This window comes from Notamacropus eugenii, chromosome 1 (assembly GCF_028372415.1).
Source record: "Notamacropus eugenii isolate mMacEug1 chromosome 1, mMacEug1.pri_v2, whole genome shotgun sequence".
Taxonomy (NCBI): Eukaryota; Metazoa; Chordata; class Mammalia; order Diprotodontia; family Macropodidae; genus Notamacropus; species Notamacropus eugenii.
The window spans coordinates 633,649,420-633,671,628 of record NC_092872.1 but is presented as its reverse complement, the minus strand read 5'-3'; the positions used below and the strand labels follow the sequence as shown (position 1 = coordinate 633,671,628).

The 22,209-nt window shown below is 39.7% G+C and overlaps 1 protein-coding gene across 19 annotated transcripts in view; it reads left to right on the top strand.

The window, feature by feature from the left end:
- AAK1 (AP2 associated kinase 1) overlaps window positions 1-22,209 on the top strand; it is a 335,873-nt gene that overhangs the window by 291,008 nt on the left and 22,656 nt on the right. For 8 of the 19 annotated variants that reach the window (XM_072635329.1, XM_072635330.1, XM_072635338.1 and 5 more), the window contains 5 exons: window positions 4,087-4,182; window positions 11,671-11,772; window positions 15,178-15,279; window positions 16,652-16,762; window positions 22,055-22,159. The exons of 3 other annotated variants lie outside the window; for them this stretch is intronic. In XM_072635329.1, coding sequence (XP_072491430.1) covers window positions 4,087-4,182; window positions 11,671-11,772; window positions 15,178-15,279; window positions 16,652-16,762; window positions 22,055-22,159 — 516 coding nt within the window. The remainder of the gene's footprint in view (window positions 1-4,086; window positions 4,183-11,670; window positions 11,773-15,177; window positions 15,280-16,651; window positions 16,763-22,054; window positions 22,160-22,209) is intronic. 8 more of the 19 variants (XM_072635340.1, XM_072635334.1, XM_072635332.1 and 5 more) reach the window with 7 other exon arrangements.

Genomic DNA, 22,209 nt, shown 5'->3' with positions numbered 1-22,209 from the left:
ACTTTGCTCTTGTATTTACATTTCTGTATATACATTGTAGTTCCCCAGTGGAACATGAGTTCTTTGAGAACTCTTTTGTTTTTCTATCTCTGGTGCTTAGTAAACTGCTTTGCACATAGTAGGCACTTAAGTATTGACTTGATCTGAATCAGATTGAATTAAATTGAAAAGCAAATTGCTTCAAAGAGTACCATTTAAAATAAAAACTAAGAGGGGAGAAGTGTTCCAAGAGAAAATGACTAGAAGCATCTCAAATGGCATCATCAACAAATACTTGCTAATTCCTGCCTACTAGGTACAGGGTTTAGGTCCTTGGTGTGCATTGTGGGGAGGTATAAAGGGACAAAAGACAGTTCCTGCCCTTGAGGTGACATGCTTTCATAGGATCCCACGTATTGATGTTTTTTCCAGCTGGAAAAAAAAAGTAGCAAATATATTTCAAAGACCTAAAATATAAGAACGCAAACCTAATCAAGGCTAAGAGACATGATTTTTCTAGTAATTTTTTTCTCCAAGTTTCTAATTCGTTTAATTCTGCCTAGTGGAAATATTACCCATGTGTTCATTTAGATATGATTTTTGATATATGATTTTGTTTTTATTTTATTTTTTTGAAATTTTCTATTTCTCTGCACTTGCTTCAAGGGCTGTGCATGAAATTCTGAAGAAATCCCAGAATCTCTAGAGCTGTACGTTGGCCAACGTTCTCTCTCTTGGCTTCCTCAGAGGCCAACATGTTATTTGAGGGGCATAGGAAGTATTGGTCCTATGGATCTCCTTTTCTTACCCAAGAAACATCTCAGAATACAGATTTCAAAGACTGACTTCAGAAGAGCAGAAGAAGAAAGGTCAACCCAGTTCTTTTTATATCTTCATTAAGTGAATCTTCAGACCCTCATTTCTTGTATTTGACCATTACAAAGATACCAAAAATCTAAGAAGCATTCAAAACAATCTGCTATGGAGTCATTAAATATTTGAACCGAGAATCTATCCCAGATGCTTTTTTTCTAAGTTTAATTTCAACCTTTTAATGTCTAAATATCTGTTAAGACACACACACATATACACAGAATCCTATAATCATAAAGAGTTAAAAGGGACCTCAGAGGGCCCTGTAGGCCATCCCATAACTGAACTAGAATCTCCTCTACAACCTGACCCTTAAAGGGATAAGCCTATGCTATCTGTAAAATGGGGAAAATAACAGCACCTATCTCCAGGGATCAAAGGAGATATTTTAAAGCCCTTAGGACAGTACATAAGCACATGGTAAGTGCTGTAGAAATGTTAGCTGTCATTATCCTTACAGACTTCCAGTAAAGTGAAACCCACTATCTACTAAGGCAGGCCATCAGTCTCCAGAGAGATTGATGTAAAATTCAACAAATACTTATTAAGTAATTAGCATGTGGAAGGCCCTCTTGCTAGATGCAGAAAATAGTATGATAAATAATACATAGCTGTTGCTTTCCAGAAAATACAGACACCACCAATTAACATAACTTAGTTATGCAATAAACGTACAACAAAAAGTTGCATAACTGAGTATCAAACATTTTGAAAGACTTTCATTTTTACATTAGTTTACTGTGATCTTTGTTTGGGGCATTCCCTATTTCTTTCCCTTTTTTTCTTTGTCACATCACAATTCTGGGTCATCTCACCTTCATCTTTTGACCAAGGAAGATGCTTGTTTGCCTTCAAATATATGAAATGAGGCTGTGAAAATCACATGGGCACAGACCTTTACTAAGCCTAGATCATCTGCCAGGAAATGGAACAAGCATGATCTTTGGGCAAGGGGTTCTTTTAAAACATTTTTTTCTGGTGCAAATTGCAAACGAGATGTAGCTGTGGATTCTCAGGTTTTATACAGGCTGGGGTTGGTAACTAAAACCAGTCCTGCCTTTTGATAACTCAGCTCCTGAATTTCATTTTTAAATTAGTAAAAGATTTATCCTCTTCCAGTAAAGACACTGAAAAATACTAATGGCTGGGGAGGCACTGTGGTATATGAGGGAGAAGTCCTGGGTTTAGAATCAGAAGACCCAGGGTTCACAGAACTTTGCCACAGAATTCCCTGTATGAACTTGTCACCTGACTTCTTGAGGCTTCAGTTCTTGTCTATGAAATGAGAAGGTTGGACTAGAACACCTCTGGAGTCTTCCAGCTCTGAATTGATGCTCCTATGAAAGCAAAAGTGCAGCGTTAAAGCAGTCCAAGAACCTAGGTTTTACTCCTTCTACTGTGACAAATAACCTGAGTGAACTTAGGTAAGTAACAACTTCAGGATCATTTCACATCTGTTGACATGGAAGAGTTGGACTAAAGGGGGGGGGTCTTCACCTTTTTATGTCTTGAGCCTCTTTGGCAGTCCATGGATTCCTCAGAATAATGTTTTATAATTCATAGAATAAAATATAACGGATTACCAGGGAAACCATTTATATAGAAATACAAAGATAAAAATATTAAAAAAAAAAAAAAGCAAGTGTATGGATCCCCAGTGTGTGGAACCCGTGTGATTGGATAGTTAAGGTGGTTAAGTCACCACTGTGACTAGATCATGGATTAAGGCAGAAGTGTCCAATATGTGTGGCTTGCAACACTTCCCAAGTGCAGGGGCCCAAACGAGATTAAAATATAACTGAAAAATATTTAACAAAATAAATACATAATAAAACATAGATGACATTACATTTTAAAACTAAATCAATATGCAACCCATCAGGATCTTGATGTAGAGATTACTGTCTCCTGTCTCTATTTGAGTTTGATACCACCGGTGTAAGGTGTGTAATCCCTTAAGGCATCAGAGGCCATCTAAACGGATAGAGTCCCAGCAAGTAAGTGCTGAAAACCGCACAGGTAATTAGCATCAAAGGCAAGATTTGAACCCAGGACATCAGACTTCAGTGCCAGTGTCCTTTGTACTATATCACATTGTTTTTTAAGGTTTCTGCACCCCAAGATTCTATGAATTTGTTTTCTTATATTTGAAACATACACTCCCAACTCTGGACATTGGTCTCCTTCCTGTTCTTCATGTAAGATACTCACTCCAAGCATTTTCATTGACTCTGCCCCATTCCTTGAATTCTCTTCCCTTGTCTCTATCTCCTGATTTCCTTCAAGTCTTAGCTAAAATCCCCCTTTCTCAATTCTCTCTTATGCTAGTACCTTCCCTCTGTTGGTTGTCTCTAATTTATCTTATTTATTTAAAGTTATTCGCGTGCTTTCTTCCCAGAATGCGGGGACTATCTGTCTTTTGCCTTCCTTTGTATACTCAGCACTTAGGACAGTGTCTTAGACAAGGCAGGTGCTTCGTAAATGCTTATTGGTTGACTGTCATATTTTAATATGATGAACAGTATTCCAGGAATATCCCACTGGTCTGAGAGAAATGACTGTCCCTGGCTCAGTTGATTCAATGAGTATTTTTCCCCTCTGATGTGATCAGCCTATAAGACATGACTTCAAAGAGTTAACAGTCTCACTGGGGAGATACTCTCACTCAGGAAGCAGATAATCATAGGAAACTTTATATGATTAGGTGAGGATGTGTGATCGCATCAATAAAAGAATGACCCGGGCCATGAAATTAGGCATCCGTGAAATGTGGAAATAAGGATAGAGTTAAGTACCAAAGCACGTGACCCAGACAGTGAGTCTGAGGGAGTTCCAAGAAGGGGGAGACATCTGTGTGGGTTAATATGAAGAGGAGGAACTCCAGGACTCATGGAAATCTTCTGCCAATATCACTATGGTGACAGACAAGTCTTGTATGTAGAAATATTCTATAGTCTGGTTGTAAACACTGAAGTCTACTGCAGTAAAATGGACTTAAATCTAAACAAATTTTCTCTTTTATCCTTCCTTCCTCTCTGTTTCCCCTACCCTCACCTTTCCTTTCATCCTTCCCTTCCATCTACCGCAATTGCTCCAGCTTAGACCACATGAAACCTTGTTGGCTGCTGAGTAAATTAATTCCCTGGGCAGAAAAATCTTATATAGCTTCTTGATGTTTTCTGCTTTTCTCTTTCTTTTTCTCTCTTTATCTTTGCTCACTTCTCAACCCTCCAGCTGAAAAAACGAAAGATGTGCTTGGTCTGGATGCTAGCCCTCCTCTTCTGAACGTGTCTGATCCTTTCATCCCTCTCCCAGTACCTGAAGCACCAGGTAAAGGAAACTGCAAGGGAACTTTGGGTGAAATGGGGATAGATACCCATTTCCAAATTGTTTTCCAAAAGCTTAATTTTCAAGGTCTCAAGATAGGAATTTTGATTTGTGAAAGGGTTGGAGGTGAAAGGAGTAAAGGATGAAAACCATTGTGGGACCGTATTGTTCCCAGGACATTGCTTCAGGGAAGTGTCAGAAGTGACACTTGTGGCATCTGCAGAGGAATAAAGACACAATAAATGAATAACACACCTCACTTTGCCCATTCACTCACTTTATCTCCATTATCTAACCCCCACACTCACCCCCACCAATTCTGCAAGCAATACCAGGCTAAAAGATGGGAAAGGAGAAAACACAGACTTCAGGAAATCAAGAGATTTTGGTTCAAGACTCATCTCAGCCTCTCAGCTAGCTTGTGTGATCCTTAGACAAGTCACTTAACCCTTTTGGGCTTCACAAAAATCACAGAATTTCATCACTGAAAAAACTCCAGTGACCATTTTATTCAACCCATATGTGCAAGTTCTTCTTTCATGTACCTAGCAAGAGGTTATCCAGACTTAAGTAGAAGATCTCCCAGGAGGGAGAACACACTATTCCCAAGACAGCCTGTTCCATTTAGAAACAGTTCTAATGGTTCCTCAAAGGCAGAGACTGTCATATCTTTGGGTTGCCTAACACAGTGACTGGCACCTATCAAGCCTCAGTTTGCCTCTTGGCTCTTTCCAACCCTTGCTCCTAATTCTCAGTTCTGGGGTCAAGCAGAATATTTTTTCAGTTTCTCCACCTGGGAAATTAGAGGGCTGTATTATAAAACCTTCTCAGCTCTGGGGCAGCTAGGTGGTGCAGTGGATAGAGCACCAGTGCAGGAGTCAGGAGGACTTGAGTTCAAATCTCACCTCAGACACTTGACACTCACTAGCTGTGTGACCTTGGGCAAGTGACTTAACCCCAGTTGCCTCATCCTGGGTCATCTCCACTCATCCTGATGAATATCTGGTCACTGGATTCAGATGGCTCTAGAGGAGAAGTGAAGCTGGTGACCTGCACAGCCCTCCCTTACTCAAAACAATGTCAAGTGCAAGTCATGTCATCATTTCTCTGTTGGCATGGTCTTCTTTGGCAATGACAGACAAACACATGCACACTCCTCTCAGCTCTAACATTCTATGCAGTATGAGGTGTGACCTGGACCAACTTGTACGTCCATGAATGCTTCATAAGACTGACATGAGGGGATGAGACCCAAGTTCCAGCACTAAGTACCTCAACAACACCAAGCCCCCAAGCTTCAACTTGACTCTCCCCTTCTCTCATGCTCACCACGAGCTCCTCTCACCATCACCTTCAGGCTAGTTTGATCTCAAGTGCATTACCCTCCTGAGTCCTTAAGCCCTGGTACAATAGATCCCCCAGCTAGCCTGTGGCTATGTGACAAGGGTCCTCTAGGGGCATCTCTCAATCTCAGTATAAGCCATCATCTGTGCCTCTCTGCCTTCATGCCCAAAACTGTCCCATTTTCCCTTGGTTATTGACAGATTAGACTAAATCACCAAGGTACCTCCTGGCTCCTAATGTTCTGTATTTTAAGACCTCTTCCAGCTTTGACTTTCTATGATTCTGTGGTCTTAGGGAAGTGGCATATAAGTCTAGAAATGGTTTGTGCATCCTCACTTGGGGAGATATATCTCTCTTTTGGGGGGAGGGGGAGGGTACGGAAGGAAGGGAACTATACTAAAAGTTTTATCCCTTTCTCCCCCTTCCATAGAGACAGAGAAGTCACCCTTTCCTTTCTACACTGAGTTTTTTTTTTTGTTTGCTTTGTTTTTTAATGAACAATATGCAGAAGTGATTTGGGGTAGTAGATAGGTGGCCATTTCATTCAGAACTCCTGGGTTCAAGGCCCACCTCTGACTGTGTGACAAGTTAGTTATTAACTCCTCAGTGCCCCAAGCATCTCTTAAAGATTTCAGTGAATTTCAGACCTGCATTTTTAGAGGAAGTTTCTTCCTGAGAGTTCTCTACATCAGCAAAACCATAGTCCTGTTCTGCTCCCCAATCCCAAGATAATTTTTTTTCCTTTTTTTTCCCCCTCTGCCATGGTCACAAATCGCCTATCCCAGGAACCTAAAACTCATAGGTTATGGGTTAGCTGGGTTTTCTTTTTCCTAAAAGATGTTGATGTTGTGGCACAGGGCCTTCTACTTAATAAAATGGGTTAAACCAAGGCCCCCAAAAGAAGTTTTCCTCCTACAAACAGTCCGTAATGTCACCGAAGAAGAATGATGACCAAATATTCTGAAGCCTATGTCACGTAAATATTAAGAGGACCATCACTGGTAATGACAGGAGGTTTGTCTTTAGTGTGGTTTTTTTCCCCATATCTCTTCCCACTTTAATGGTAACATTCTCCCCCTGCCCTATTTCTGTAATGTATCCCATTGGGCGAAGAGGCTGGGAGATTAGATGCTTGGGAGGCACAGTGCCCTGGCAACACAGCCTTCCATGACTGGCTTTCTTTATCAGGACCCAACTACTTAGAAACCTATTTCTTCCCCATTGGCCTCTATCTAGCCTCTGTCTGGGTTCCAGGGGAAAGAAAATTTGGTCAGAAGAATCTTTCCAACATTGGCTTTTTTTTATCCAAAGCATAAGTTTGTAGTTATATGAGAAATAAAATTGGAAAGAAGTTACAAACAGAGAAGGGGAAAAAAAGAAAACTGCCCCAAATTTGGTTCAGAATAATGGAAAATGACACACATTTAGAAAAACACCTTCTTGTCTTTGCCATTCTGATGAGTGTAGCCAGAGATTTTTTTTTAACTTCCTCCTTCTTTTCTAATAATAAAATAATGTCAGGCACATGGCAGGGTTCGTTTTGATTTGACCTCATTTGGGCATGTGGTCATCACACTGATAGTTTTTTCCCTTTTTTTCTTTTGCTAGGATGCATTTTGGCTTCTGTGTCATAGATCAGCCCTGAGATGGGAAATGTATTTGTCACACTGACATTTTATTGGAGTTTGCCCTTTTTAACTATAAGCTCTAGAGACTTTAGATTAGTTTTTCGGTCTTGAATTGTTCAGTGTAATCCTTGTGTCAAAGACATTAAGCTGTGTAGTGGAAAGGGCCCTGGTCTGGGAATCAGCAGATAGAAGTTTCAATATGGCATCTGTTACTTAGAAGCCGGGTGACCCTCGACAATAACTAAAAGATCTATAATGTCGTTGCACTTCTGACACGTGCTAGTGGTGAGACCCTGGGCAAGTCACCCTAGACTGTCAGTTGCAGATGAGGTGCTGATATGCCCCTCTCCTGACAACAACGAAATCACAGGTCTGGGCCAACAAGAAGGGGTTAATAATATACTCCCAAATGGTGAAGAAATAACTTTGTAAACCTTAAAGTGCCTTAGAAATGTGACTCATTACCACCATCATCATCATCACTGTTTTCTTTTCTGAAGTTTTACATCTGTACCTTTCCAAAGCGTGGCAGTGACCCTGCGTTCTTAAAGTGGAACACAAGGTTTGTTAAGTCTTAGTAAGCTAGCACAGCTCTGTGTGGAGCTAGCCATCCAAAGACCACTCAGGTTAAGCTGGGAGAGACTTATCACTAGGTTGGTCCAACAGTGATGAGTTTTTCCCCCACAGCCTCCTGTGAGACCATCAGTTAAGTCAGAGGGATTGCACGTGGTTCTGGGGAGGCGGGGGGACCCCCTACATCAGCCACATCATACATCTTTTAGTTATTGAAGAGTTCTGTTACTTGTGAGGGCTGCACATTATTTGACTCAATCCCTGACTTGGGATCTAAGGGACACTTTCTTCATTTGGAGGGGTTTTGGCTGATACCCGACATTTCCATTTGCAAGAAGGATGTCCACAATGTCTCAAAAGAAAGTTTTATTGGAATGAAAGAATAAGCAAATATTTCTGCATATTCTGCAACAAGTTAATTGTAGGCCAAGTGTGGGAGGACCTTTGTGTATCTGGGCCCTCCCTGCACTGCTCTCAGAATTGTCCTCCTGGGACTTGTTATATCAGTTCCCAATCATGTGAGACCCGAAGGTTTATAAGACTTTCTTCAAAGCAACCCTGTGAGATTGATAATGCAAATATTATTTCTCCCATTTTGCAAACAAGGAAATTAAGGCCCAGGAGTTTAAGAGACAGGAACTTAGAACTCGGAAGAGCCTTAAAGATTCTATGTTTTGTTGCCCTGGTTTTACAAGATGGAATGGAAGGAGGTCAGGGCCAGAAAGGGGAAGTGATTTGTCCAGGATTATAAGGAACAGGGCCAGGATTCAAATCATCTCACTCTTTCAAGTCTTCTTTCTACTCCCCCAGGGCAGATTCACTTGGCTTAGAAGCATCATAGCATCCATGCACACTTGGGGCTCCTCCTGATTCAGCACTGTCTCCACTATGTTGCATAGCTTCGACCTCTCGACTAACATCCTAACGAACGGAGTTGAACTCTGATTTTTTTCCCTCTCCCTTCCCCTGGTCATCCCATTCTCTCCTTCTCTCCCTTTTCTCCTCTGTCTCTCTTCTCTCTCTCCTATCTTTATCTTTCCTGCCTGCCTTCTGTGTCCTTCCCCTGTTCTCTCTCTTTCTCTGTCTTCTAGCTCTCTCCCCTCTTCCTTCCTCCCTCCCTGTATATCTCTCCCTTTCCCTCCATCTCTTTCCTATTCTTTCTGCCATTACATAAAACTCGAGTTCTAGTTTGAGATTACAACTCTCCTTTACAGAGCTCATCTCAAACAGTGGAGTACAAGTACACTAGGGATTTTCCCGTCAAGCCATATCCTATTGGCATAGACTCATACAAGAACATGGTCATTCTCCCACAGTGACACAAACTCTCTCTGCCAGAGCTCCCCTTCCTACTCCTTCTAGCTACATGAAAGCCAAAAATACTGGGTCTGTTTTCAATTAAGGTGGATAGAGTGTTGAATCTTCAATTGGTAAGGTAGAAATTCGAATCCTTCCTCAGATACTACTAACTGTGTGACTCTAGGCAAGTCAGTTGACTGCTCTTGGCCTCAGTTTCTTCATCTGTAAAATGAATATAATAATAATAGCACCTGGCTTACAGGGTTGTTGTGAGAATCAAATGAGATAATGTGAGCAAAGTGCTTTTTAAGCTTTAAAGCACTCTGTAAAGGTTAGCACTCCAGTCTTGATGCACTTTGGAGAGTTCTCCAAGCTGTACTGCTTCTTCTCAGTGTGGTCTTTGGCAGTCATGTCCCTTCCCCCGTGTTCACTTTCCTGCTCTTATCCAGAGTTTGGACTGAATGATGTAGAAGTCCTTATCTATACCTTTTATTGTTCCTCCAGCAACCGGTCCAAATTAAACAAGTTTCTTTGGACGATATTTACTCTCAAACCTTGTCGTCTCAGGAGACCCGGTTTCAAATCCCTATACTATTTATGGACCATGTGACTATGAGCAAGATGGTGACAACAGCGATACTTACTCCTCCTTGTGCAGTGTCATAGCCCCCTCCTCTCAGAGGCTCCCCGTACTTCAGGTTAGAACTCCTGGGCTCAAGCAGTCCGCCAGCTTCAGCCTCCCCCAGTAGCAGGCATCACTGGCATGTAACTCCATGCCCAACCCACTCACAGCCTTGTGAGTCATTGATGTAAAGATTCTTATCTTCATTTTTAGGGATGAGAAAACAATAGCTCATTGAAGTCATATGGCTTGTCCAGCATCATGCAGCTAATAAATTTTGGAGGTGGAATTTGATCACAGGTCTCCTAACCTCAGAGACTCTTGCCACTCTCCTATATTGAACTCCTGACCATTCTGAGAAGAAAAATGCTTTGTAATCTTTGCAAAATCTCAAATAAACATAAATTATTCTTGTTTTTGCTTCTGATGATGGTGTTTCTATCTTCACTCATTGACTGAGATATTATATTCCTGTGAAAGATAAGCCACATTTTAAGGTTTGCAAAATGCTTTCCTTAGGACAGCGACCCTGTGAGGTAGCAAATATAAATATCACACACACACACACACACACACACACACACACACACACACACACATTTTACTGACTTTAAAACATTCAATGGCTTGTCCAGGATCACCCAGCTAGTTTGTGCTTGGTGCAGGATTTAAAACAAACTCTTCCGACTCCCAAGTCCAGTGTCCTGCCCAGAGCTCTATTACCTATCTCTGTTCTTAGCCCTTTTTCACAAAAATAGCACAAATTAATAAATGACTGATATAAAACACTTTGCAGCTATAAAACACCATAAAGGTGTCAATGATATTATATCTAAATTAGATTCTACAAAATGCTGAGTTTGAATTTTATAAGTAGGACAAGATGCTGTTTAAACATTGCCTTTTGACTCAGGTTAAAAATGACATTTGGCGGGTTTTAGAATCATATCATGTGAGAACTGGATGGCGCTTTAGAAGTTGTCCACTCCAGCCAATCTCTGCCCTGATACAGGAATCCTTTCTACAGCAGCCCTGACAATGGGTTGTGATCCTTCCTTTGCTTTGCCACTTTCACTGATGACAAATAGCCTGTGTCACTGTTGGACCTTAGGATTGTTTAGGTAATTCTTTCTATAATGAGCCAAAGTCTGCCTCCCTTTAGCTGATGATCTTTGGCCCAAATTCTGTCTTCTGGAACATCAACAAGTGTAACCCTTCTTCCACGTGATAGTCCTATAGATTCTTAAAAGATCGATCTTTTCTATAGCTAGCATTTATATAACACTAACTCTGTGCCAGGCACTGTGCTAAAGTGCTATCGATGATGATGAGGATGACGACGATGACAACAATAGCTAACATTTATATTGTGCTTATCATGTACCAGGTGTTGCACTAAGCTTAATGATAATAAAACACTTATATTGTTTACTATTTACCAGGCACTGTGCTAAGGACTTTACAATTATTATCTCGTTTGATCCTCATAACAACCCTCATGACCTCACAAATGAGGAGACTGAGGCAGACAAAGGTTAAGTGATATGCCCAGGGTTACATGGATAGTGAGCGTTTGAGGCTGGATTTGAAGTCAGATCATCCTGACTACAGACCCAGCACTCTTATCTCCCACCTTGGCCAAGACTTCTGTTCCCCACATTAAATGGTCCTTTCCACCATGATGTGGTCTCCACTCAAGATCTTGGTTACCTCTCACTTCTTAGTGTTTCTTTTCTCTGAACTTTCTTGCCTGCCAAAATGTCTTTAGAATACTGATATAACTTAATCCTAGTTTTTAACATCAGAGAAATATGTGGCTTTTATTTTCTCTTTTCCAAGTTGTATTTTTTTTGAGTCACTAATTTCTGTTCCTGGTTATTGTGTTCTTAGTGATGTTCCTATGTACTAGGATTTCCTCCCAAGTTTGAGCAAAGAAACTTTGATGTGCCTTTAAGATGAGAAATAACCAGTTTCACTTTTGTTGTCTCATTGATTTTTCTCCTTTCTCCTTCCTTTCTAACTCAGAAAAACTTATCGAGGGGCTCAAATCTCCCAGTACTTCACTTCTCCTTCCTGACCTCTTACCTCTGGCAGATCCCTTTGGTAGCACTTCAGATGCTGTAAATGGTAATAAAAAAAATTCTTCCTTTTCTGTTACTGTCATGATATGGGGTGCATGCTTTTGTGTTTCAAGAGTTTGAGGTAAAGAATTAGGAAGCTGCTTAGCTAACCCAATGTTTTATTGAGCTGTGGCAAGATGTAGTAAAGCATGGAAGACTGCTGAAACATATGGAAAGAAGACTGGGCTCAAGGCCCAGCTCCATCATTTACTGGCTGTGTGATCTTAGCAAGTCTCTGAGTCTCAGTTTCTCCATCTATGAAATGAAGTTAATGTACTACCAGCTTCAAACCCACCCATTACAAACAAAAGCATTACGGAGATGCTTTTACATGTGAAATATTATTTTTAATGTAAAGACTTGTTAGTATTTTAATCACTTATTAAATGCTAAATAATAAATGTAAATAAATAAATTTAAACACTTATTAAATATCTACTCAATATAAATATCTACTCCTCACCCCCAAATCTTTCTCTTCAGTAAAGCCAACATCTCTAGTTCCTTCACCTAATCTGAACCTCCTATGGCCTAATCTCAGAGCCATTTTAATACTGTTTGATCTTCTGGATATTCTCCAACTAATCAACATTCTTCCTAAAATGTTGCCCATAGATCAAAGATTTTGGCCTAATCTCTGCACACCTATAAACACATTACTATAGGTATGGCCTGGGACATAATGCCCTTGGATTATCTGTCACATCCCTCATTTTTAATACCATACTTTTACTACTGTAGCCTCACATCTCATTACTTTTCTTGGCTGTCATATGACACTGTTGACTGATGTTGAGTTTGCAGTTCACTAAACCTACACATCCTTTTCAGAGGAACTGCTGTCTAGTCATGCCTCTCCCGTAAGACTTCATATCTATCTCTATTACATTTCATCTTATCAGATTCAGTCCAATATCTTGGCTTAAAATTTTTTAATCCTGAGCTGATCATCCGATGTGCTAGCTCTCATATTAAGACATAAACATAATTTGGTCCCCAGGTAAAGTAATTTCACTATGTGAGAGTACTTAGTCAATATAGCTAAATTTTTGAGGATTTCATTATTCTTTCTGAGTTCTTGATTATATCCCCTATAAATGAATAGGATTTCATGTTTGAGCATGTAACAGGTGAATGGGGTAGACCTTGTGTGATCATCACATAATGCCTTGCACTTCTCATACGGCTCAAAGGAACACCTGTTTGCTGTCTCATTTTCCCCAACCATTATTCATCCTGTCAGGTTTGAATTTCCAGACACCCTTGCCCCATTCAAAAAACCTCAAGAGTCCTAGGAGTAAACTTGTTATGGGTGAATATACTGTATATACTCATCACTTTAGTTCTCAGCGTTGTAGTAAGGCCAAAAAAAAATCAGATATTCATATTAATGTAAATTCAGGAATAATAAGTACATTATAATTCACATATTAACTAGGGTTAACTCATCTAACTGTTGGGGAAAGTGATCGCAGACTTAAAGAAAGCTGGCAGGCAAGCATATAAAAAGGAAAATCCATGTACTTAACTAATTAAGAGTTAACTAATACTCTGGACAGCAGGCTTTGATACTATTTTCCCATTCAGGAATACTTATGCTGCATGAGGCCCCATCTTTGCTAACTGCTCCCCTTCTGATCTTCACTACTATCCAGTTTGGGAAATCCATTTTTCTCCTATTCCTGAGCCAGTGAAGCCTTTACAAATTCTTTCAGCTTACAATCACCCTTCAAAGGGTGCTGAGAAAGTATTATATTCTTAATTTAGCTAATAGTTTCCTTTAAGCCAGAAAAATGCAGACTCCTTAAACTGGCTGTCTTAGACTGTACAGCCAAGCTCAGACAGCCATTTACTCACCAGGATGCTGCACTGACCAGACAGCTCTCAGCAGATCAGCTGCCAAACCTCTCTTTTCCCCTTTCAAATTAGATGGGTGACTGAAAGCTATTTGTACTTTTGAAAGGCCTCATCTCCCTCAAACTCTAGGTGGCACTGAAGAGCAATAGCTAATGAGCTCTAGTCTTTCCTCAACCAATCAGAAATCTCATAGCTGAAGCCTTCTTTCAGCTGCCACATCTCAGAGCTCCATGTGAGCTGACCTTTCCCACTCTCTTCTCTCCCTGGTTCTTCAGTCTTCACTTGTCAGTTTCTTCGTATTCACCCCCTACTTATTCTTCACTATTTTCAATAGCTTTAAAAAGGGCAGACTCTTATTCGATGACTCATCTTTCATTTTTGAGTTAAAAACTCACCAATCCCCCTTTTCCTTATTTAATGATCTCATAATATCTAAACAGTTAAATGAATTTTTTTCATTGTGAAAGTTTTTAACCTCTTAAGTCTTAAAAATTCCATGAAAATCAGTTTAGGAACTGTTATATCCTAGAGCTTCCATAGTCTCCAAAACTGCCTCTGGTAACTGTTTTTATACTCATGGTTTTTAATAAATAAAAATTTTCAATCTTCTTCTTTATACCTATTAAACTTACAAAAGATGTATCCTTCGCAAGGTTATTTAAGTTCTTATGTTTATGCCACGGTTGATTCTCTGTCCATTTTGCAACCAGTCTGCTCATAACCTAGATAAAAACTGTGTTTCTTTATATATAAATTATAATTTTATTAAAACAATTATTTTCTTATTCCTTTCAGGCACCAAGGTGCTTAACTATGAAAAGACAATACCTTACATCCTTAACTAATAAATAGAATTCTTTTGTCTTTATGCAAAAGTAATATTTCTGCCTCTTTCAGAACTGAACTGTTCCATATGAGAACTTTAAAGGGGGATGGTACCTTAGAACTGCACACCCACTAATTATGTATAGTATGCATAGCACTATGTCAGGTGCTGTGAGGGGGACAAAGTTATGAAAGTCACATGAGATTCCACTCAAGGAACTTATAATATGATTGGAGAGACAGAAATGAAATATCAAAGATCTATCATAAAGTGATACACAATAAAAAGCATAGTGCCTAAAGCAGTGAGGAGCTCAAAAAAGATTGAAGACTGCTATCAATTCTACTTCTCTTTTCAAGCTAAATATCCCCAAATACTATAAGCTTTTCTTCCTATGACATAGTTATCATGCCCACTGACTGAAACTTCCATGCACAGGACTCCTTGCTATTCAGGGATTAACTGTCCTGACCTCTCATAGGATCATAGCATTCATACCCGAGAAGGACTTTTGAGACCCTCCAATCTAATTCCCCATTTTTCATATGGGGAAACTTAGATCCAAAGAGGAAAGTGACTTGTTTAAGATTACATAGCTAGTAAGTAGTGGAACTAGGCTTTGAACCCCAATCCTTTGACTGCGACTCCAGTGCTCTACAGCCTCCCTCTGGCTCCCTATAATACATTTTCCCCTCCCTCTGATTTTTTTTTTTAACACTGCTGCCAAAGGAAAAGTCGATGTTGCTGTTGAAAGTCTCATACCAGGACTGGAGCCCCCAATGCCCCAGCGCCTCCCATCTCAAACTGACTCTGTCACATCCAACCGAACAGGTTAGTAAAGCTTCTCCTCAAACCAGAGCATTTAGTTATGGAGACAAGACTAGAAGCCTGTGGGTTTTGTTCTGACTATAGAACCAAGCCCTTTCTGATGAGGAGAGCCAGTCTGTCTCCCAACCACATTAAATCAAGATTGAGGATGTGATTTTTGTGAAAATTGGTTCCTTTTACTTTCCACAAGATTAGTTGCTACTGATTTTGCTCTCAGCTCCAGTTTATGGATGTTCAGTAACTTGTTTACTATATAAAGAATACGTTGCTTTTATGCCGATTATATAGTGACCAACAGGTTTCACACTGCTGTTTCCCTCAGCTTTCTTATGAAACTTACAAGATATATTCTTTGTCTTTAGGCACAGCCTGATATTGTTAATTAGGTTCACAAAAACTTGAGCAGGCGAAGCAGCATTGTAAAAGCCTGTTATTGCCACACAAACTGCCTTAAAGTGAGTGAGTGACTGGCCTAGCAATATTACTTGGGGGTTTTACAATTTTATAGCAATTTGGTTATGATGTGGCAATGATTTTGGTGTGGAACTACATTGGCTGGTAACAACCTTATGAGGAAGAGAGTAAATCTTTATCACTCAATATATTAAACTAATTTTATTTGCTCTTAACATAGAATCAACTGGAAGTATACACCTGAGTTGTGTTCCTTACCCAAAGCTTTAATCATATATATGAGATTTTCAAAATTTTAATTTGAAGGTAATTGTGGGGGGTAATTAGCATCTGTTTAGATGCTTAATACAGCTCTTCCATTCTAGTGACACAGAGCTGGGAGATCTTGCAGGAAAAGCGCAGAATTTGTCACCTTCATATAAACTAAAATGCCTGAATAAAACTGAGATCTATTGTCATTTGGAGAGAGGGATAGAGACAGAGACTGATCTAAATTCATCTGGGTTTAAGTTTGGGGCTGGATGCTTTAATGTTAGGTCCTTTCTATGTTTACAACAGGAGATACAGAAGCTCTGATGTAGGGATGACAAATAAGGATGAGTTGGGACTCTGTCCTGGCTTTCATCGTGTAAACTATTTCAGTTCAAGTTTTATAGGAAGTTGATGAAGACAAACCTTCTATATCTGCCCACTGATGAACGACAAAACGTTTATTAAACAACTGCTTAAAGCAGCACGAAGAATTTTAGGACAATGTATACAAAATACTTTGTAACATTTAAAGCCCTGTATCACTGCTGTTTGTTGTCATTGCTGTTGGATTTGCTCTCGTTGTTGCTGCTGCTGTTATGAGTTTATGAATGAGGTGTCGAGCCAGTAATCTAAAGGTTGACAGTCTAATCCCATTCTCCTGTTGTATATGCCATTTCATGCTCCCGGCATCCCTTTCTTCTGGACTCAGATTCTCTTCCTGGGGAAGATTCCCTTCTTGATTCCTCTCTGCTTTCTAACCCAGCTACTGACCTCCTAGATGAGTTTACTCCCATGGCAATTTCTGCTCCAGCTCATAAAGGTAAACACTTGACGTGGCATGTGCTCCTGTTTTGTCCAGGGAGGGGAGGGAAAGAATGACCAGAAGACGTTGTTCTTGTGCAATGATTGTCTGGGCTACTGTTTTCTCCTTAGCTTGTGCTGTCATTTCCATTTTGCATAAAGCCTCAATGATTCAAACTAACCAGGGATAGGAGGGGGTCAATACAACCATCTGAATTTTTAAAAATGTGTTTCTAAATGATTGTTGATTACAATGGGGTTTTATTCCTTTCAAAAAATGAAAGGGATAGCAGCATGGTCTGTTGGCAGAATGCTGGATTGTGGAATCAGAGGCTTAAATGTCCACTCTGCCATTTAACTACATGTGTGACTGTGGGTAAGTCACTCTGTAGGCCTCAGTTTCTTCATCTGTAAAATGAGGGGGTTTAGATTAGATGGACTTTAAAATCCCACGAGCCATCAAATATGTGTAGCTGGTTTAAAACTACTTTAAAAAATAACTTCATCTTAAATTGGTTGAGAGCCATAGGAACATCCTTCTGCAAAGGAACCTTAGTGATCTTCTTGTCCGATTCCTTCATTTTTTTAGATGAGAAAATAAGACCCCAGGGAAACCAGGATGGACCTGGCTTATATGAGCTTTATATAATAAAGTGTTTTAGTGAGTACGAAGGTAATAATCTCTCCTCCTCCAAACAAAATGTATAGTTGTATCCTTCAGAAGGAGCTGTTTTCCTTTCACTTAGTTTGCATTAAATATGTTTTTTAAAACATCAGATAGATTTTGATCCTCATTGACTCTGGTACGATTATTGAAATTTAACAAAAGGGTAAACTGAAGCAGGTTTACATGCAAGATAACATTTATTAGCAGGAGCATGCTGCCTGTCAATAATGAGTTAATGGATTGCCTCTATTAATGTCAAAGACCTTGAGTGAGAGGAAAGTTCCCCTTTTATAAGTTTTAAGGAATACAGGACAAAGGACAGAGCAGAGTGAATGACATCATGGGATTAGGACCATATGATTGGTTGCAGAGCTCAACATGAATGGTTAGAAGTTTGCTAATGGAATCTAGCAAAAGCCGCTCTTTTCTCATGAGACTAGGAAGTGCTCCTTGAGTCCAGGTGTGAGAAAGCAGCCCAGACTTTTGGACAGCAAACCAGACATCCTTGAAAGACATCTTGGCAGAGTAAAGATATCAGGCTCAAACTCTCTTGCTTTCTCATCTATTCCCTAAGATTCACAAAATTCCTTAAGCAGCAGAGCTGGATTTTTAAACTGAACCCATCCCAGGCCAGCTGAACTCTGAACCAAGTTTGGAGACAAAGAGCTATGACTTAAGTAGTTACAGGACAAAAGCAGTTGCAGGATAAAATTAATTAATTGTAAATGGGATCAATAAGCAAATGATACAGGATCAATCTTAATCTTAGTACCTTCTCAGCACTTTCCCAAAGCCGAGTTTTTTGTCTTCTGTCTTCTCAAATACATAATGGGATTCAGGAGGACTGATGGTGATCTGAAACAAACCTATCTTCTTTTAGCTAGCATTTATGTGTCTGCAAAACCCTTTACAAATATTATCTCATTTTATCCTCACAACTATCCTGAGAGATAAGCCTTATCATTATCCCCACTTTACAGATGAGAAAACTGAGACAATCAAAGGTTAAATGACTTGACCAGGGCCACACAGCTAGTAAATATCTAAGGCCAGACTCAAACTCAGGTCTTCCTGACTTCAGGTTTAGCATTCTATTCATTGCCCCACCTAGCTGCCTATCACCTCTAAGCTCCATATTAGAACCTAAAAGAGATTCATTTATTTTAGAGTTTGCTCAGTAAATACCCTCTTGGAAAGAAACGAAATTGATGGCGAGGAAGATAAAGTCCTTGCTAAGGCCATGGACCAGCACGGTCTAATCCTGTAATATCTTCATTACAGGAAAAGGAAATTTAAATGAAAACTGTTGGCCCTCTTTACCAGCAGACTGCTCTAAGGCCTTTTAAAAGTGGCTTTTCTCATGGCTAGTTAACACTGTCACTATGAATCTTTGTTAGAAGTATTCAGTCTACTAATGTTAATTGCAACCAGGCCATAATATCTCATCCTCATGTAATTCTTTTCCATGTTTTTCCATAAATCCTTTGCACAGGTTCCACCTTATATGCTGTAGACCTCCTTTTGTTTATTTTAATATTTACTAGATTCCAGTACAACATTCAAGCTGTCCATCTGTTAGCTTTTGATCTTGATCCATTACTGACCCCCACCCTCTTTCCTGGTCAGTGTGTTTTAAATGATGTCCTTTGTTACATGCAAGCCATAGTTGGTGACACGCTGCAGCCTTTGTACCCCTGCTTGTGTCTTTCTATTGCCCTGTGAGTCACGTGCAGTCATTTTCTTTCTTAGTGTGTGGTACTCTGTAGTTTACAACAATATGGTATCACCATGAGAAATATGGGCTTTTGTAACATCAGGGATCATTGAAAGCTCAGTACCATTTCCCTAAATGCAACCTAACCTGATTTGTCCTACTTCTGCTCATTTCTTTTTAAAAGACCATGAACACCCATGAGGAGGCCTGGTAGTATTCCATGACTTGATATAGTTGGCAAAATGTCATCCTTAAGCAGGAAGAGCTAGGGAACTGCAGCACCCTTAGGGAATTCCTCTCCTATTTGTCTATATTAATACTCTGTGCATAAAATGATGGAGTTGTGGGTTCCAAGCTTTTGGGATTCTTATGTAATATTTTTAATATTACAAGAATGTCAGCACTTGAAATGAACTGGGAACACAGAATACCTTAATAAATATGCCTTAGAAATACCTTAGAATCTAGAATATCAGAACTTCAATATTTCCTTGCTGAAAGGAACCTTAGGAATTACAGATAGGACCAAGATTCAAACCCAAGTCCTCTAAATTTAAATCAATGCTATTTTCCTTAAGGACACAGAACACAGAATGTTAGAACTAAAAGAACTAGAACATAAATCATCAGATCTGGAAGGAGCCTTTGGAACAGAGAACATAGAATGTTAGATGGACCTTAGAGAACATCTAGGTCAGGGGTTCTTAACCTTCTTTGTATCTTTGATGCCATTGACATTCTGGTGAAGCCTATGGCCCCCTTCTCAAAATAATGTTTTAAATGCATAGAATTACAGTGTAAACCAATTATGATAAAAATTAAGATTTATTTTTCCCCATCCAAAACTACTGCGCCTCCTCCCCAACCCCCCAAATCTGTCCATAGATTTCAGGTTAAGAATCCCTGATCTAAATCATGGTTGCCTTTTAAAATAAGGAAGCTAACCTTTTATTAAGTTACTTTGTTGCATTAAAATACATTCAACGAATCTTCTCTGTTACAAAATTGAGAGATCAAAATGGAAAACATGAGGGAGGATCTGTCCTTTCAAGTTTTCCCAGGTCTCAAAAATTGTCAAAATGTCCCTGATTCCCAGTCCTAGGTTTTAGAGTACATCTTTGGGAGACCTGTAGAGCTCTCACCACTGATGCCTGTTTCTATGGTAACATTCACTTAGGTGCTTTTAAACCCAGGGTTGTTGGTTGCTGGTGGTTTTCAGCACGGTTTTTTATTTTTGTTTGTTTACAGTGCCTTTTCCTTGCACTAAGCTAACTCTACTTCAATTCAACGAGTTTTTATTAACTGCTTGCTATTTTCAAGGCTCCCTCCTTGGCACTGGGAGGAGATAACCCAGCTAAGACCAAAAAATAATCTTTGCCCTCAAGGAGTTTACATTCTTCTGGAGGGATAATCATTCAGACAGTTGTTTTTCATGTAACATGTACCTTTGGATCTGAGTCCACAACTCTGGTGACCTTGATCTCATAAGAAAGCCTTGTTTCCATTCACCTTTAGTCATCAAACTTTTGGATTTGACCCTCCTTTTCTCTCCCACTCCCATTTCATCATCTTTGTGATGAAACAATAGCAGGAAGGGAAAGGAGGTCACTCAGACTCTAAAATTATTTCCTAATCAGTTTGGCTTTTGGATTCGTGATCGTGAAGATGTCCCCGGGAGGCAGAGAGTTCAGACTGTTAAAGGCCCACCCCCTTCCTGAGAGGGTTAATGAAAGAAGTTTCTGGAAAAAAAGCTTCATCTTTCAGTGACAGTAGCTGAGGTTTGGTTTTTTTGCCTTTGATGGTGTTTAAAAGATTTTGCTTTTATTGAGCAAGTTGTCTATTTAAGCAATTAAGCCTGACAGTGTTTCAGATGAGCCCATCAGCAGCGATGAGCAATTACCTCGTGGCATCCCTTGCAAAATGGGGGCCCAGCTGGGATGTGCTAGTGTGGCAGCTCTAATTAGAATTGAGAGGAATACATTTATATGACTTCTACCTGCCTTCCCACTGTACGTGAATATATTCCCTTTTGGATGAGAACTGGCATGTAAATTTATTCACTCTCCCCCTCTCCTTTCCATTCCTACATCCCCTCCCCCTCAATCCACTCAGGGAGTCTAAGTCATCTGGATCATTTATCCTAGAATGAGAAATGCCTCCCCGGTTGCGTTATTTCAAAAGTATTTTGTGCAAGTTGTTAGGTAGTGTTTGAATCTTAAGCCATTAATTAGTTTCCTGGGTCTAAGTCTCATTGGTTAACCCTCTTTTTGTCCATAAAGATGGCACAAAGTTTATTTCCATGGTGCGGGTGTGTGTGTGTGTGTGTGTGTGTGTGTGTATGTGTGTGTGTATGTGTGTTATATGTCATTACATGTGGTCACGGTCACTGTGTTTGTTGTTTTTGAATGACTTTTTCTCAGCTACCAGGGAGAATTTGGGGGAGAAGAGTTTCTATATCCAGAAACTATTGGGCTGTATAAATAAAAAGTCTCATTAAAACTTACTTTAAAAAAAAAGGTACTACAGTAATAATTACATTAAATAGATAGAGAAAACTTATCAACCAGCCTGTCTTCCCTTTCCAGTTTCTTAACCATAATCAACAGAGATAATAACCAATTTTTCTTTATAAGACTGAGCATCTAGACTTGAGCTTTAGACTGAGATAAATGTGTTTTATGCCTTGCTTTTCTCTATCCTTAAATAGTCCAAGTAGGCTTGGCCTGTTTTCTCAGTGTGTTTTGCCTGATACTTGCCCCTCCTTATGAACTTCACCTCTTATCTCAACTCAGAGAAGGCAGTACTTTCACCTTCTTCTAAAAACAACCCTAACCACACTAATGGGAACTGTCTTCTAACATTGTTTTCTGAGCTAACATCTGTCTCTGCTCTTTCTGCTTCTTTATTTCCATCCCTTCCTCACGCTGCAGAAGATAATAATCTCATCTCAGGTTTTGATGTTCCTGAGGGCCCCGAAAAGGTGGCAGAAGATGAGTTTGACCCCATTCCTGTATTGATATCGAAAAACTCACAAGGTAAGAGAGAAGAGGCAAAGAGAAGAGGCTGAGAACAGATTATGTATAAC